The following is a 15,065-nucleotide window of genomic DNA, read 5'->3' as shown; positions in this document are numbered from 1 at the left end:
CAACCTCAGTGATTCTGTGATCATGACAAGGTGACGTTAGCAGTGCTTCTGGAGCAGCGATGCCCGTTCATCCTGCCGGTTTCTCCTCTCGGCCCTGAAAGGCGCTGAGCAATCTGATGTCGAGGCTTTGCGCTGTTTCATTCTTTGTGTGGGCATAGCGGTATTCATCAGGATGACTTTGGGGATAGCTGCAGTAGCAGGCAGTTTGAAACGTACAGACCTGTCTGTGTAAGTACACACATCTGTATTCTCTTGTCACAGCCATAAGAGAGCCTGAGCAACATTTATCAGAAATGAGGCCTCATTTTCAGTGGCTTTCATGGCTGCTCTCACCCCCGTTACATTGGAAGCTCTTGTTGAGACCCCGTTTATTCTCGTCGGCGTTTCAAACGTAATGCTCTGCTGTCCAATTCAGAGAAGGTCAGAGCTGCTTTACAGGGCTTTGGGGGGAAAAAAGTGAGTGAAACAGGGAAATGTTATTCCCTTAATATTGCTGGAGGGGGGAGGGCATGGGATGTTTGTTTTTTAGCTACTGCAGGTCAGCAAATAGGCCTTCCTGTGGGGTTTAAATGGGTCTGAAACAATAAAAAGATAAAGATGTATGCACACAAAACCAGAACTCCAGGGCAGAAATGCTGGATTTGAGTTCACACCGTTTGTGCTTATCGCTGGAGAGCGGTTTCGGTCATTTTTGCGTACATGCTGTGGATTTGGGCTCTACTTGGATATAGCTTAATGAGGGATGAATGCTGATGGACAAATAGCATGGGGTGAAACTTGTTTTTCTAAGCCATAGTTTGTAACTTAATGGGGTGATTTTTGTTGGCCTTTAAAGATATCCTCGGCTGCCTGCGGCTATGGATTCACGCTGCTGTCCTCTAATACCACGGACATCATCAAGGTGTGGGGCATGGGGCTGAACAAGGATTCCCAGCTTGGATTTCAGCGGAGCAGAAGAGATCCAAGTAAGGGTTGAGGTGGTGTGTGGGCTTGCAGGGGGCACTGCAGGATATGGGAAACTTCACATTAGGAGGCACGAGAAGTGCACAGGAGATTGATGCAGATTGCAGGGCTGCGCTTCTTAAAAATGTTTCTTTAAGAGGCTTTTATTTGGGACTCGGCTGTGGTTTTGTGTCACCTGTAAACGATCAAGGTATGTGCTTGTGTAGCGCACTCTACCTTCTTGCCGGGCTGTAACTAAAATTTGAGTCACCTGATTCTGCGAAAAGTCTGTCTGTGTTGGCTGAGGCGTTGCTGTGACTCTGTAGTTCGATGCTAGACAACGTAGAGGACTAGTTAATAAAACGATTTTGGCAAGATGCTTTGCTCACTTCCGTTGCCTTTGCATCTATAAACTAACTTTCTTTTCCACAGAGATCTTTTTATGCAGTCAGTGGGATTTTGTGTGAAGCTGTGGGGTTTTTTAAATTTTAATACCAAAGAGGATTTTGAAGGAAAAACACGTTAATCAGTCACTCTGTCTTACACCAGGCTTGCAAATCAGTTTAAGATGATGATTTCTCTGCAGAACATTGCCACCCTTTGCCTCAGACAGCTACAGAGAAACACAGCCTTACTTCCCTTAGAGAAGGTCATCTCTAACTGTTGGAAAACATCCTTCCGTGTTCAAAACTTCCTTTTTATAGTGTGTAAGAGCATAATCCATTAAGGTAGGGTGCACCTGATACGGGCAAAGGATTAAACTTTGTGGTGAAGCAGAAGGAAACTGCTGCTACTGTGCAGAATGCTGAAGTTTGCAGTGGTCATACTGTATTGATTTCCTCCAGTGTGGCATGCAGCAAGTGTGGAGGGACTGCAGAAACCTCCACTCACTTCTGATTTTAAAGGTTTCGGCTCTTACTCTGTCTTAGCTCTGTGACTGTTGGTGTCTCAGGAACGCCCTGTCATTTTTCTTGGTTTTCATCTGACCCACGCATTACCTTTGCCGGAGAATCTGTAACTAGGTTATGCAGTTCAGGCCCTTCAAAGCAAGGGAGCACTCGTTCAGTGGTCGATAGGATCTGGTGAAGTGGTGTGCAGATCAGTGGGTTTGCTGCTGCTCCATGTTTGACTTCCCACCGACAAACTCCCGGTTGGATATAGTTACTCAGTTTTACACACTTACTTTGGTGCCTACTGGTTTGAACACCATGTCCCTGTAGATGGTTTGTTTCCAGGGGAATTTGCAACCTTCTGACTGTCCGATGGTTGTGTTTCAGACTTGAGCTGTTTCTAAGCTAAATTACTGACATTTTACTCTCACCCTCCCCTGCCTTAGCCACCTCCTTGTCTCTTTTCTCTAATATTCCTCAGGTATCAGTGACAATACTGAGTTCCTCACCACAGATCCCAGTAGCTTGTGACTCTGCTGGGAGGAACAGAGAGTGGAAAAGGTTTTTTGCTTGGTGACTTCCACGTGTCTTAGACAGCTACCGCCTGGCTGTCCTTCCGTTCCTGCTGTAGTGCAGCGCAGGCTCCCACCGTCTCCAGACTCGCATCGGGTGGTGCATTACTGTAAAAGGGCACGTGCAGATTTTCTGGTTGTTGTGTGTCTGGGGTTTTTGTAATTGAAGGCAATGAGAACTAGTTAAAGCTCTGCTGCATGCGAGCAGAATGCTGCTTCGGGTCCTTTGGGATTTGATTTCACTTGTTACAGTGGCTTTCTTTGATATAAAAGCTTTTTATCTCCCCATAACCTTTCCCTGGTACTGATTTATGTTTTGCTGTTGTAGGTTTTTTTTGTTTTTCTTCCCAGTTGACCATAACTGATTACATATTCTTCAGGTTAACTAAATCTTCTTTTTCTAGTAAAACCTTAGATCTCTTATCCCCTGTGGAGCCATGCTAGCTAGTGTTTTTTGCGGTCCTTTTTTCCGAAAAGGCCTTTAATCTACTCTTCTTTAAATATGAAGCCCTAAAATTTTTTTGTTCACCTTTCGTGCTGTCTTCTTGTGATTGCTGCTATTGTACCTTGTTTGCAGTAACCCCAGTTGCACAGAGCACTTAGTTGGTGCTGGGTGTTAAGCTCTCTAATAATCCAGCCTTACTCACCAAAGTGGTTGAACGTACAGCTGAAAGCCTCTGTTTCTCAGTTCTGGCCACCCAAAACCTTAATAACATTCAGCCTTTAGGTATGGTGGATTTTTGATTAGGCAGTGATTATTGAATTCAACCACCCTTACGGCTTTCAGTGTCTTCCTCCCCATGATGAATCCCAGTCACCCTTTTACGTTGGTTAGTATCAAGACTGTCTAAAATATACCTGCTTTTATAACAGGATTGAAGTGAGTGTGTGTATGTACAACAGGATTGGCAAACAAATGATGAATTTGCTCTGTGGAAGCTACTGACTTTTAAAATTTCTCTCTCTTTGTTAAGCTAAGGGCTATGAGTATGTCTTGGAACCATCTCCAATTCCATTACCACTGGAGAAGCCGCAGCAGACTCGAGTCTTGCAGGTGTCCTGTGGGAGAGCCCATTCCCTGGTCCTGACAGATAACGAAGGAGGTAGAGTATCGCTTGTGCTGGTGGCAAGGGTCACCTGACAGTGCTTTCATGAACAGCTCTGGAAGTGGTTGTCCTCTCTCCTTCGGAGCTAGACCCTGGCGGGTTGTCTGCACTGCAGGTGTGATGCAGGTGGCTGTTGGCCTTTGTGGGATTGCTGCCCCATGTTGATTAACCATGTGTTGAGCTCTGCTTGGCTCAAGCTGTGAAAAAGCTTCCAACACGTTTACTGCAACTACTGCAAAATAGGGTTTGTTGATCTAGGCCCAGGCCGTGTTCAAGTGTAGCCTGTTGGTCTTGTTCAGTCAGGTGCGCTTGTATTTCAGTTTTGGATGGCTGTGCCAATACGCCTGTGTTACTTTCCCCTGGAAGCCCCAGAGTGCCATGTTTATAAAACTGACTAATTACAGGCCTTTACACAGAAGTTCCTGTTTGTGCACTGGCTTTCCACGTCTCTGGGAATTCTCTGGTGCCGTGGCTTCGGCGCTGCGCTGAGTGATCCAGTGCTGCTTATCAGTGGGTGAGCTGGTTGGTTGGTTGATTTAAGGCTCCTGTGGGAGCTCTCATCTATTTCTGAGTCTCCTTGGCAACGGCAGGATGAACTAGGCAATTACTGAAACCCAGCCAATGGGCTCCAGGTACTGCTGTTGTGCCTGCAACATCGCCCGGATATTGTTGACAAAAATGGATTCAGTCACTTGAATTTAAGTGGACTTGGTTTGAAGGAAGCTTATACCAATTTTTACAGTACTCTGTTCCACCTTTCATACTGAGGACTGCGCTAAAATAGTTTGTGTACCTGGAAAGAGGCTTTCAGGGGACTGGATGGTAATAAAACTAGTGCATTTTATTGTTGTTTTTCAGTTTTCACAATGGGGAACAATTCTTACGGACAGTGTGGTCGTAAGGTTGTTGAAGATGAAACTTACAGGTGAGAATCCAAAGATCCTGCACTTTCTAATGTTAAAAACATAATTACCTGAAAACAACCCTACAGAAAAGCCTGGAGGTGGGAGAAATCTGGTAGTATAAGGATGCCGTTTGAGATTAAGGCGCCTGAGGACAGGCGTTTATGCTGCAGGTGTCATACAAACGGCCTGGCTTTAAACCCAGGCTGGGCACTAGCACTCTTCTGACCACACTCACAAAAGACAGACAGATGTCAGCATGTGACAGATTTTTCAGGGCATAGTGAGAAAACCCAGCCTTTATAAATTGCTTGAGGTAATTGGTGTTAGGAGTCAGTCTTTCTCCCTTTAGCCTCTCAGAGTGCAAGTGCTGTTCTGAGGGTGTTAGAAGTGCCTTTTAATGATGAAAGAGGCATCTTTGTGTTGAATCGCTTTGCTGTAACTGCCTTTGAATCAGTAGTGCTTTTCCTTTATAGGGTTTTGTGGGCCACAGCAAGCGTATTCTCAAAATGCTCTGTAAGATAGTAGTGATGTACGTGGATAGTGGGAATATCTTGAAAGTTACTGATACCTTGGCTGGGCCTAGAAGAGATCTTGCTCATGGCTCTGTTCTGTGATCTACATACACGACTTGGCCTGTAGAGTTTAAGAAAGTAGCTGTAATTTAGCTAGCTTTTTTTCACTTCAATTCTAGAAGTTAGTCATTGGATTGTCCAGAATTCCTAGTTTTGTGAGAGAATGACATGGGTGTTAACACTACGCTGTTTGTGCTCCGGGATATCTGGTTAATCTCTAGTTAAGGGTAGAGTTTATATAGGTGCTGCAGTATTATGTAGTGTCTGTACTCATTCTAGACTAGGGAATGTGTTTGAGGATTGCTCCCACCCCCAGTTCCCATGAGAGGTGATGTTTAAACAGTGACAGTTGTGAACATCTTAAATAAGAGAATGCAAAACTACTTTCCTTCGTTGTGCAGTAATTTTACAGTGGAACTATGCTCCTTGAATACATAAGAGGACATGTGAATGGATCTCTTCTTGTAAAAGCAAAGTGGCTTTCAGTAAAGGCAGGTCTACTGTCACGTTATTAATTGCAGTCCTCTGAAAATCCTCTGTGTTGTCTTTTCTCTTCTGGGTGGCTGTTTGGTGGTGTCCAGTGAAAGCTATCTGATTCACCAGCTGAAGGAGTTTGACAGCAGAGTTGTCCAGGTAAGAGGATCATCTGAGCTTGGTTTGAAAGCTGGCTGAACAGCGGAGCTCGGGGGGTGGTAGTGATTGGCACAAAGACTGCTTGGATGGCGGTAACTAGCGCTGTATCTCGGGTCTGATCCTGTTTAAAGTTTTCACTAACCGTCTGGATGATGGGGCAGAGAGTACCTTCGGCAAGTTTGCAGGTGGGAGGAGTGGCTGATACACCAGAGGCTGGTGCTGCCATCCAGAGGATGGAGAAGTGGGCTGACGTGAAGTTCTTGAGCAAAGGGAAGGGTGAAGCCCTGCCCTCAGAGCAGCAGCCCCAGACACCACTGTACGCTGGGCACCGACCGGCTGTGTGTCAGTACCGGCTGGGAGAGTGCAAAGAGGACGGGGCCAGGCTCTTTTCAGCAGTGCCCAGAGACAGGACTGGAGGCAGTGGGGACAAACTGAGACACAGGAATCTCCCTCTGACTATCAGGAAACAATTCTTTACTGTGGCTGAGCACTGGCACAGGTTGCCCAGAGAGGTTGTGGTGTCTCCTTGGAGATACTCAAAAGCCATCTGGACGTGGTCCTGGCTGTAGCTGGCCCTGCTTGAGAACCAGATGACTTTCCGAGGTTCCTTCCAAACTCAACCAGTCTGTGATTCTGTAATGAATTAAAAAAAGAATGAATTGGTATGCCAGTCATCAGTTGAAGCTCTGAAATGATGAGACAATCTACTCTACGGTTGCTTACCAAAAGCACAAGGTGGCATTTTGCTCCATGCTGCTGCAGAGCAGGTGTAACTGGCAGTGCAGCATCTGAACTTACTGAAGGACTTGATGGGAATGCCAGTGCAGCCTGTGTTTGCTCGACTCCTGGGTACACCTGCACAGCAGGTTGTTTGGACGCCTCGTCTCTTCCTGGTTTCTCTCTTGTCCCCCTTTGCCACGTCTAGATCACTTAACTATTGTATTTTGGATTTTGTCTTCCCCATTTCAAAAGGGAGCTGCGAGAGCATCCACTTGGGCTAGCCAGCATTGCCCTAGGGCAGGTCTCTGGAGAGCCAGGGACTGCAGAGCAGCATGAATGCCACCGAGTCTGCTCATGGCTGCTGTATTGCCAGGCCCCGGAGCAGTTTGCTAGTATGTCTGTGCCGCTGCAGCAGTACTGTGGGGGCAAACATTGCTCCTGTTCCATGCAGCATCCTAGAAAGCAAGGGTCAGATATTCAGATCCACGTGATGCGTGTGCCGTGCTACGTCTTAATGATGCTTTCAATTACGCTTGTAAACTTCGGTTCTGTTTTTTCCAAGGGGGTTGAATAATTGGTACCTGTTTGCACTTTGACAGCAGTTACGTGCTTCGTATTCTTGGTAGTCACTCTCTTAACCTGTGGATTAAATCCTTTTAATCTTCGGCTAATTTTTAATGTCTGCTTTTTAGGATCTTGGCTTTAATTCATGCCAAGCCTGTGGCAGACGTGATTGCTAGTTCAACATAAATGTCACTTTGAGAACAGATGTGTTCCTAGAGCGCTTACATGGCAAGGAATCAATAGCAGTTTGTAGCTGGCGTTGAGAGCCATGTGGTAGCACTCTGGGAAGGGAGAGCTCTTATTTACTTTTCGCTCGTTATTGTGTTGTACTGCTGAATTGAGCTTTCTGTTAACTAGGCGGTGTTTTGGATCTCGGAACAAATCAGCTGCAGCATCGCTTTCCACAAAGAAAATTCTGCCATTTTCTGTGCTGTATCATGCAGTTCTTAGCCTTTCCTGCCGGCAGAGCCGTTTTGTGGGGAGAGAAAGGTCAAAACCTGAGCTGATGGGCATTGTAGAGGTTCATTGCTCACTTTGTCTGCCAGCAATGCGTCGTTAAATCAACTCTGAACGCGTGGCCTTCCCTGACCAGCTCTGACTTCTTGTTTGTGTGCAGGTTGTGTGTGGGCAGGACCACAGTCTGTTTAGAACCAAGAAAGGTGGGGTCTATGCGTGTGGATGGGGAGCTGATGGACAAACAGGTAGGAGCTCGTCTCGTCTCTGTGAATTGATGGATGTAACAAGCTGGCCTGTTCTGGAGCTTGTGATGTGCATTTGTCATGCCTGTGTGGACAGAAAGGGGCTGGTCTGTTTCCAGCTGTGTGCAGATGTTCTCAGTACTCCCGTGTAACCAAACTGAGACAAACCAGTTCATTTGTAGAGGAGCTTCAGGGTGCCACGCTGATGTCCCAAGCACGCAGTCTGAGCAGAGTGTGTCTGCTGTTTGCAGCTGGTGAGGGGATGTGGAAGCGGCATGGGGAGGTTAGCTCCCTGGTGCTCTGCAGGCTTTGCCTTCCCCATTCTCATTTCAGGGTCTGCTTTGCTTCTCGCTCCTTTTGAACTGGTGGAGACCTGTGGCACCTACTGCTGTCTGAGCGCGGCATCTTTGGCCAGGCCCTTTTTCTGGTGGCCTCTGCTGTCAAAGAATTTCCTCACAGTCCCTCCTACTGTTTAGTCCTGCTGATGCTCCCAAAGCTGGGTTCTTCCCATGGTTTTCTTGTGCGGACATGCTTCAGCCCATCTTGTTTCTGTCATCTACCTTCTGGCCTATTTTCCAGGCAGCTCTTTGGCATGTAAAGTGTTTGCTTCCCAGCCTCTTGCCACTTCACCTGCCATTGTCTAAACGGCTTGGGGTGCGCTGTCACGTGTGGCTCTTGGTGCGGAAGACAGGATGCAGCTGGCTGGTGAAACGTCACCTCTGTCAGGCTATGGGCCTAGCTCGGTTACTGCTCTCTCAAACACTTCGGTGCATGCAGACGAGAGACATGAGACTGTTTGCCAGGTGTGATTGTATAAAGTAGTTTTGTAGTCTAGAGAGGTCAGCTTTGGCTAGTGGAACTGGCGTTTGTGGCTACTTGTTCATTGAAGCTGGGAGTTAAGAGGTAGGGACAGAAAGATTTCTTTTGGAAGAAGGGTGATTGGGTTATAACGTGACAAAATGGTCCTATGTAGGCATTAAAAGAATATCTGGAAAGAAGTTATTCATAATTTCTCTACTTTTTTCCTTTCAGGTCTTGGACACTACAACATCACCAGTGTTCCTACTAAGCTATGTGGTGACATTGCTGGAGTAAACATTATCCAGGTCGCTTCCTACGGGGACTGTTGTCTGGCTGTTTCAGATGAAGGAGACGTCTTTGGTTGGGGAAATTCAGAATACTTGCAGTTGGCATCTGTCACAGAAACCACACAGGTCAGTTGGCCTGGGAGCACGTTGTCACATGTTTCAGTTCAGCTGCTGTGCACACAGTTAAAAATTACACACTTCTCCCTGCTCTGGCTTCTTCTGACAGCAGTATAAATCAATATAAACAAACACCTCTGGCAGGCTGGTTTTACACGTGCTTGCAAAACCAACCTGAAATGTGTGTATGGCTTTAGGGTGGTGTGTTTCCCAGCTCTCGGTAGGCAGAGGCTTGTCACCTCACCCTGGAAGAGTACACACCTTTCTCCCTTCCCCATCCCATGGACTTTGCACCAAACTGAGGTCCAGCTTGAGTGCTTCCGCTGGCGTCAGGGCAGGAATTAAGTCTTTTGGCTGGCTAATCTAGAATTTTGAGTGGTCCTGCTTTGAGCATGGTCCTGGTCCAGATGACCCAGCCCCTTCCAGTCAACCTGTATGCTGGTGAATTTTTCCGTGAACAACCTCAGGAAGTTTGTAGCTGAGTCCTAAGTAAATCCCAGTGTCTCACAGGTAAGTTTTTTTGAGCAAACTTATGTGGGGCAAAAATATAGTGCTGACTTGAACTGTACCAAATAAGAGTGATTTTCTTCCTGAGTATGTGCAAAAATGTCACCGCAGACCAAATTCCGGTGCTCTTGTCCATTGGGAAAACATGCAAATAGGTGCTCACCTACTGACTGTCCCATTGTGTCCGACTCAGAGGGACGTTAAGTGTTCCCAGCTTTGCTGCTGTGCATGTCAACTTTCCAGTGGGTAACTTTTTCCACTTTGCACTCTCAGGCTTAATGAATTCCGTGTAGTTTTTTTTAATCTTGGGACTTGCATTCATTCTGTTACTCAGGCAATAGAGGTTGTCTCTTCCTGGAGTTCAGTGTGTGTAAGCTCTGACCAGAACTAGAGAACAAGTTAAAAACGGGTGTCTAGTTTACCTAGTCCCTAACAGCTCCTGCAACCTCCTACAGGTGAATGTTCCCAGGCACCTGCCCTTCAAGGTTGGGAAGATAAAGCAGGCTGCGTGTGGAGGAACTGGCAATATGGTGCTAACGGGTGAGTTTGCTTTTACAGTCGTCCTCTGTAGCGCAAGGCCACGCGGTAGGTGGGTTGTAACACCGTGGAGCCAGCACCTTGTTTACTGGAAAGAGGAGAGTACTGCCTGTGAGGAGGAAAGCTGGGAGGCTGAGAAACCTGTGATTTAAGAATGTGCTAGAGGTGTTAATTTTCACCAGCTGCAGAGCATTGCTGTTGTGAGGGCGTGTGCAGATTACAGCAAGAGGTTGCTGCTTGTGGTTCTCATCTTGTTTGCTGATCTCCCGGGCCGTGTGTGGCCTGTAATGAAGATGGATACAGGGAGGAAGTAAGGCAACACTTAAGAGAAAGAAGAACCCTTCAGACTCAGTATAAATCTGACATGTAAATAAATCTTGATAAACTAGGCTGGAAAATAGAGAGTTCTGAGAACAGTGAAACTCCGCAGCAAGGTTCTTAGTGAATGTGGCTTTGGATTGCCAGTGGCCAGGGGAGCAGAGCTTGGGAGTCACCGGGTAAAGGAAAGAGGGAGAGGATCACATTATTTTATGAAGGATCATCTCAAGGAAGACGTTCATATATGTGATGCAGTTGTTGGATGATGAGACATTAGAGCTTCTAGCATGAAGGGAGCAGAGCTAGCGAACATAGCAGCTTCCTCTGTCTTACCCTGTCCAACTGCTGCCTTTCCCAGGCACGCAGTTTAAGGCAGAATGCCAGGCAGAGCAACTAGCCTACTGCTGGTTTGGCCGAGCCTCAAAGGAAAAAGCAGTGATCATAAAACACTCGGCCTCTGTCCCATCAGTCACTAAACTGAAGTATTTTATCCACCCACACTCTGTTGGCATTATTTCCCCATAAAAGCTTTGCCTGCGAAGCTTGATCTGCCCGCACAGCTTTGGAAAAAATGAAGGTGTTTGGATGGGAATGCATTGTTTGCAAATTTTAAATAATCAAAAGGTGCTAGAGTGCTCTGGGACAAAGGAAAAGATCCCTTTGGATGAGATTACCTCTTGGTCATGGCATGAATTTCACAGGCACAGACTTTCTTACAGAATGTGTTCTTATTGTAATACAGAAGAAGGAAATGTTTTTGTCTGGGGATACGGAATTCTTGGGAAAGGACCAAACCTAATAGAGACAGCAGTGCCAGAGATGATCCCGCCCAGCCTTTTTGGCTGGTCAGACTTCAGTCCGGACGTCCGTGTTGCTCACGTTCGCTGTGGACTCAGCCACTTTGCGGCACTTACAAGTAAGTTTCCAGTCCTACTCTCGCGGAGAAGTCGCGTTGCTGTATTACTGGCAGTTAAAAACAAAGAGCCCCCATCTTTCTTTCAACTTCAGGCACACTGGGATGCAGAAGGAGGGGCAGGCAGCACATCTACAGGTGTCAGCATGGTTTCGGGCACCGCGCTCACTCATGCTTTAATTAGGAAAGTGTTATTCTGCTAAAGCAAACAAAAAATTCCAAACAAAAAATTCCGACTTACCCTGTAAGTCGGTTGCAGGAATTTATGTGCAAAATGACCAAACTAAAGCTGAGTGTAAGTCAGATGTCAGGGTTTCTTGGCTCCTCTGCCCAACTGAGTTAGAGATCTCAGGTGGAGGACCTACGTATTTAACGTGGGAAGGGTGTGATACTCTGGTAGGTACACCCTGTGCTTGATACCAGCCTTCAAAGCAGCTTTGCATTTGAAAGTCACTTAAAAATGGGCAGCAGAGGGCAGCAGCCCAGGAAACCCACGTACTTGGTAGCCACAGTTAATACTTCACTAACGAAAAGTGCCAGGTGCCAAAGTGCTTGGTCCTTCCTGGGGAAGTGGTGTGCACGGCACCATCGGTCTGGTTATGGGCTGCTTGGAACTGGTCTCCCTCTGGCATTCAGGAAGTGTTACAAACTGCATTTCCATTAAATTGTGCTTCTAGATCGTGTGGGGCTGGTCTGGACACTTCTGAGATCTGCGTGTTTTGCCGAGGAGCTTAAAACTCTCCAAGCCTGTTGGGACATGTGTCTTGTCCATTCCCCAGCTGTCATGAGAAGGCTGTCGCTGCTGTCAGGCAGCTGAATATCCCGTCCCCAGGTGACGGCTGGGGACAGATTTCACTGCCTTGCTTACCCGATCTGCTGTGCTGTGTGGGTCGGCTGTAACTGTCGAACTTCCAGCACAAATGATTCACTGCAATGGTTGCCTGGAATCTCTTCTGATCCACTCTTCCTTCAAATAAAATTCCAAAGCAAGAGCTGTAAGAGGGGGAAGCCAAGACTTGTGCCCAGAACTTGCTGCTTGTCCTGCTCATCAGGCGTCATTTTCCCAAGCACATTGATGGTACTTGGAACTCAGCTCAGTGGTGTTCGTACTGCGTGTGTAACCCTTTGTACTCCCCGCAGCACTGCAGCCACACTTGCCAGCATCACAAACACAATTCTTACTTTTTAATGACTCTGCCCTATTTTAATCTTTTTTTTTTTTTCCCTGTACAGACAGAGGAGAACTCTTTGTGTGGGGCAAGAATCTACGAGGGTGCCTGGGAACTGGAAGAATGGAAGACCAGTATTTCCCGTGGCGGGTAAGGATGGTGGTACTAAGGCCAGGAGCATATTCTTTAGCAAGTATTTGTTATCCTGAGGGCAAGAAACATCATTTGCTCCGGAGTTCTGTTGAGTAATTTTGAAAGAAGTGGAATCCCAAGGTGGCTGTGGAACTGCTTTGTCTTCCAGAGGTCCTTGCGTAGCCTGCTTAGGGAGGGAGATACTCAGTAAATTTGGTCTGGTTTTTCAGTACCAGTTTCTGATCCCAGAGCAACTGCTGGTGCTGTGCTGTCACATCTGAACAGTTCTTACCTCCTGTCCACAGTCTTTGACCTCCTGCCCCTTGCTGCCTCCTCCTTCCCTCCCATTCTAACCTGCACTTCACATCTGTACGTGCTGCAGAGAAAACCGCCAGCACTGGTCATCTGTGACCCAAAAGACTTGCACTGCACATCTCAATTAGGTGAAGTTTGGGTCACAGTGGTCAGACTATAGTGGCAGCAGGTCCACGCAGTGGTGGGCTGCCTTTCCCTGCTCCCCTTCCCAGTCAGGCAGCTGTGGTGGTGGGTCACTGGACTGACTCTCCTTACAGCAGGAGATCCTTAGCCGCTGAGCTGTCTTCGTAGCTGTTTCGCAATGCTTCCAGTTCCACTCCCTTCCCTCAGATGGCTCTGAGAGCCAGACTCTGTGGGTGTAGAGGACTTTGGCTCTGGAGTTCAGCACTCAGCCTAACAGATGTTCCCAGTCTCCGTGAAGGCCAAATAGGAGAGGAGGGAGGCAGTCAGTTGGACCACCGCGGAGTCCCTTCCCATGTGTCTGAGCTTGCAGTGGATGTGTTTCTTTAGCCTGCTTTCTGCTCCTTTTAAAAATGAACAACTCGGGAGCATTTGTCTAAAATCACACTGCTGTGGCTGCGTGGAGATTCCGAATTACCCAAGTGTGGACGTGAGGGTTACGCTCCCTCAAAGAGCCAGCTCCTGTCTAACACTACTGCAGCAGCTACCAAAGCTGGGGCGGTTACCAGGGTACGTGTCTGTGATCTCTTGCCCTAGAACCAGGCATCTTTCCTCTCCCTCAGCTCTAAGGAAAATCACGGGTTTGTAGGCTCTGCTTTCCTTGCGTCTGAAGTCAGCTTTAAGTGAAGGAGCTCTAGTGAGTGAGCTGGGCCTGCTTAGCATGAGAGCAGAAACTGCCTTAGGCCGCGTTGAGCTTTTCCCTCATTCCAGTCCTTGCTGTTGCGTGAAGAGGCAAGTCCTCATGGTGCTTGGGTGGATTCTCTTCCTGCTGTCTGGATTATGCTCTGTTCCGTCTTTCGGCTGCTGAACAGATGGGCTGAGGCTACAGTCTCCTCGCTGCTAGTGAGCCCTGTCCCGCTGGCCTTCCCAAGGTCTCTGTGCCTCGGTGGAGGGAGAAGGGGAATATTTCACAGCTCCGTGCACAAGCATGCCTGGTGCTGAATCCTCCTTTCTCTGGGGTTTCAAGATGGCAATTCCATTGGTGCAAGTTCCCTTGAAACCAACTGGCGTGTTAAGCAGGAGTGGGAAGTGCCAGGTGCAAGGTACCAGCCTGAGGAATAATCCACTCTTGTGTCTGACCCAGGTGACGGTACCCGGTGAGGTGGTGGATGTCGCCTGTGGAGTTGATCATATGGTAAGCAGGGTCAAGTCGTTCACCTAGGAGAGCTGCTGGGCCTCAGCACTGCGCCAAGAAGATGGGGAGCTTGGTGACGAGCTGCTTGGGAAGGAAAACTCCTCCTGTGAAGCCAAGCGAGAAGTGACTGTGAGTAGAGACAGCCACAGCAGGGTGTGTTGTCATCTCCGCATCGTGGCAGCGCTCTGCCCTGGCTGCGGGAAGGAAATGCATTCCCTGAGGAGAGTGGAAATGCACAGAGTGCTCTGGCTGGTTCATGAGCTCCCAAAGAGTCTGGGGCCCAGCCCACAGCTGGTGGTCCCTTGTGCCTACGGATGCAGCACATCTCCCTCAGGGAAGACTGGCACAAGATGCAGTCTGTAGCAGAGGACATTGATTTATGGATGCTTTCCCTGTCACCAGCTCTGGGGTGTCAGTGTTGGGCTGAGCCAAACTATTTCTCAAGGGAAAGGGGATTTTTTAGAACCGCTTTATTGTGGAAGGAGAATCATGCTGGCTGTTGGAGTCCAGCACAGCCGTCCTCGGTGTCCGCCACCAGCTGCCCTCTGCCCAGCCCACTGTTCCCTGCGGAAGCTGGATGCACAGCAGTGGTGTGCTCTTATCCCAGGCTGTTGCTGGCTTTCGTGCGGACTCGGGAGACCGAATGCCCTAGGAACACGTTTGTTAAACTAGAAGAGTGAGGACTTGTTGGCAGGGGGAAAGTGCCGTTAAATAAGACAGCACGGAGGGAGAAATCATAGGCTGCCTGCGCTGCTGCTGCTGCCATGGATGGACAGACCGTCGTGACAGCAGCCAGCCTGGCCTGTTTACGGAGGGTGGCTGGAAACAAGGCTCCCTGCGGGGTCGGTGACCAGGGAGTGGACACGAGCAGCGCTCACTGTTCATCCCGTACTTCATGTGCTGGTCACAAACCACTGCCCTTGATTTTTCTGGGGGATCCCCGAAAATGGGCACTCTTTCTGCCCGCAGGGGTTGGTGGCTCTCGGTCGCAAAGAGCCCCGTTCGGTCGTGCCTGGCAGGGAAGGAGTCTTGATGGGCAAGATGGGCCTTGT

The 15,065-nt window shown here is 48.2% G+C and overlaps 1 protein-coding gene across 1 annotated transcript; it reads left to right on the top strand.

Moving 5' to 3' along the window:
* Window positions 1-835: 835 nt before the first annotated feature.
* On the top strand, window positions 836-14,040 carry WBSCR16 (Williams-Beuren syndrome chromosome region 16; the record flags this gene model as incomplete). The annotated part of the gene is made up of 10 exons (XM_010159341.1): window positions 836-965; window positions 3,379-3,507; window positions 4,369-4,435; window positions 5,569-5,620; window positions 7,521-7,605; window positions 8,635-8,816; window positions 9,770-9,854; window positions 10,912-11,085; window positions 12,316-12,401; window positions 13,963-14,040. Coding segments are annotated over 10 exons (1,068 nt in total), but the record flags the coding sequence as incomplete, so codon positions are not given.
* Between the last annotated feature and the right edge of the window lie 1,025 nt (window positions 14,041-15,065).

The sequence above is a fragment of the Eurypyga helias genome, unplaced genomic scaffold, assembly GCF_000690775.1.
Source record: "Eurypyga helias isolate BGI_N326 unplaced genomic scaffold, ASM69077v1 scaffold23999, whole genome shotgun sequence".
In the NCBI taxonomy this organism is placed as follows: domain Eukaryota; kingdom Metazoa; phylum Chordata; class Aves; order Eurypygiformes; family Eurypygidae; genus Eurypyga; species Eurypyga helias.
Note: the sequence above shows the minus strand (reverse complement) of the source record. Positions and strands in the feature narration are given on the sequence as shown.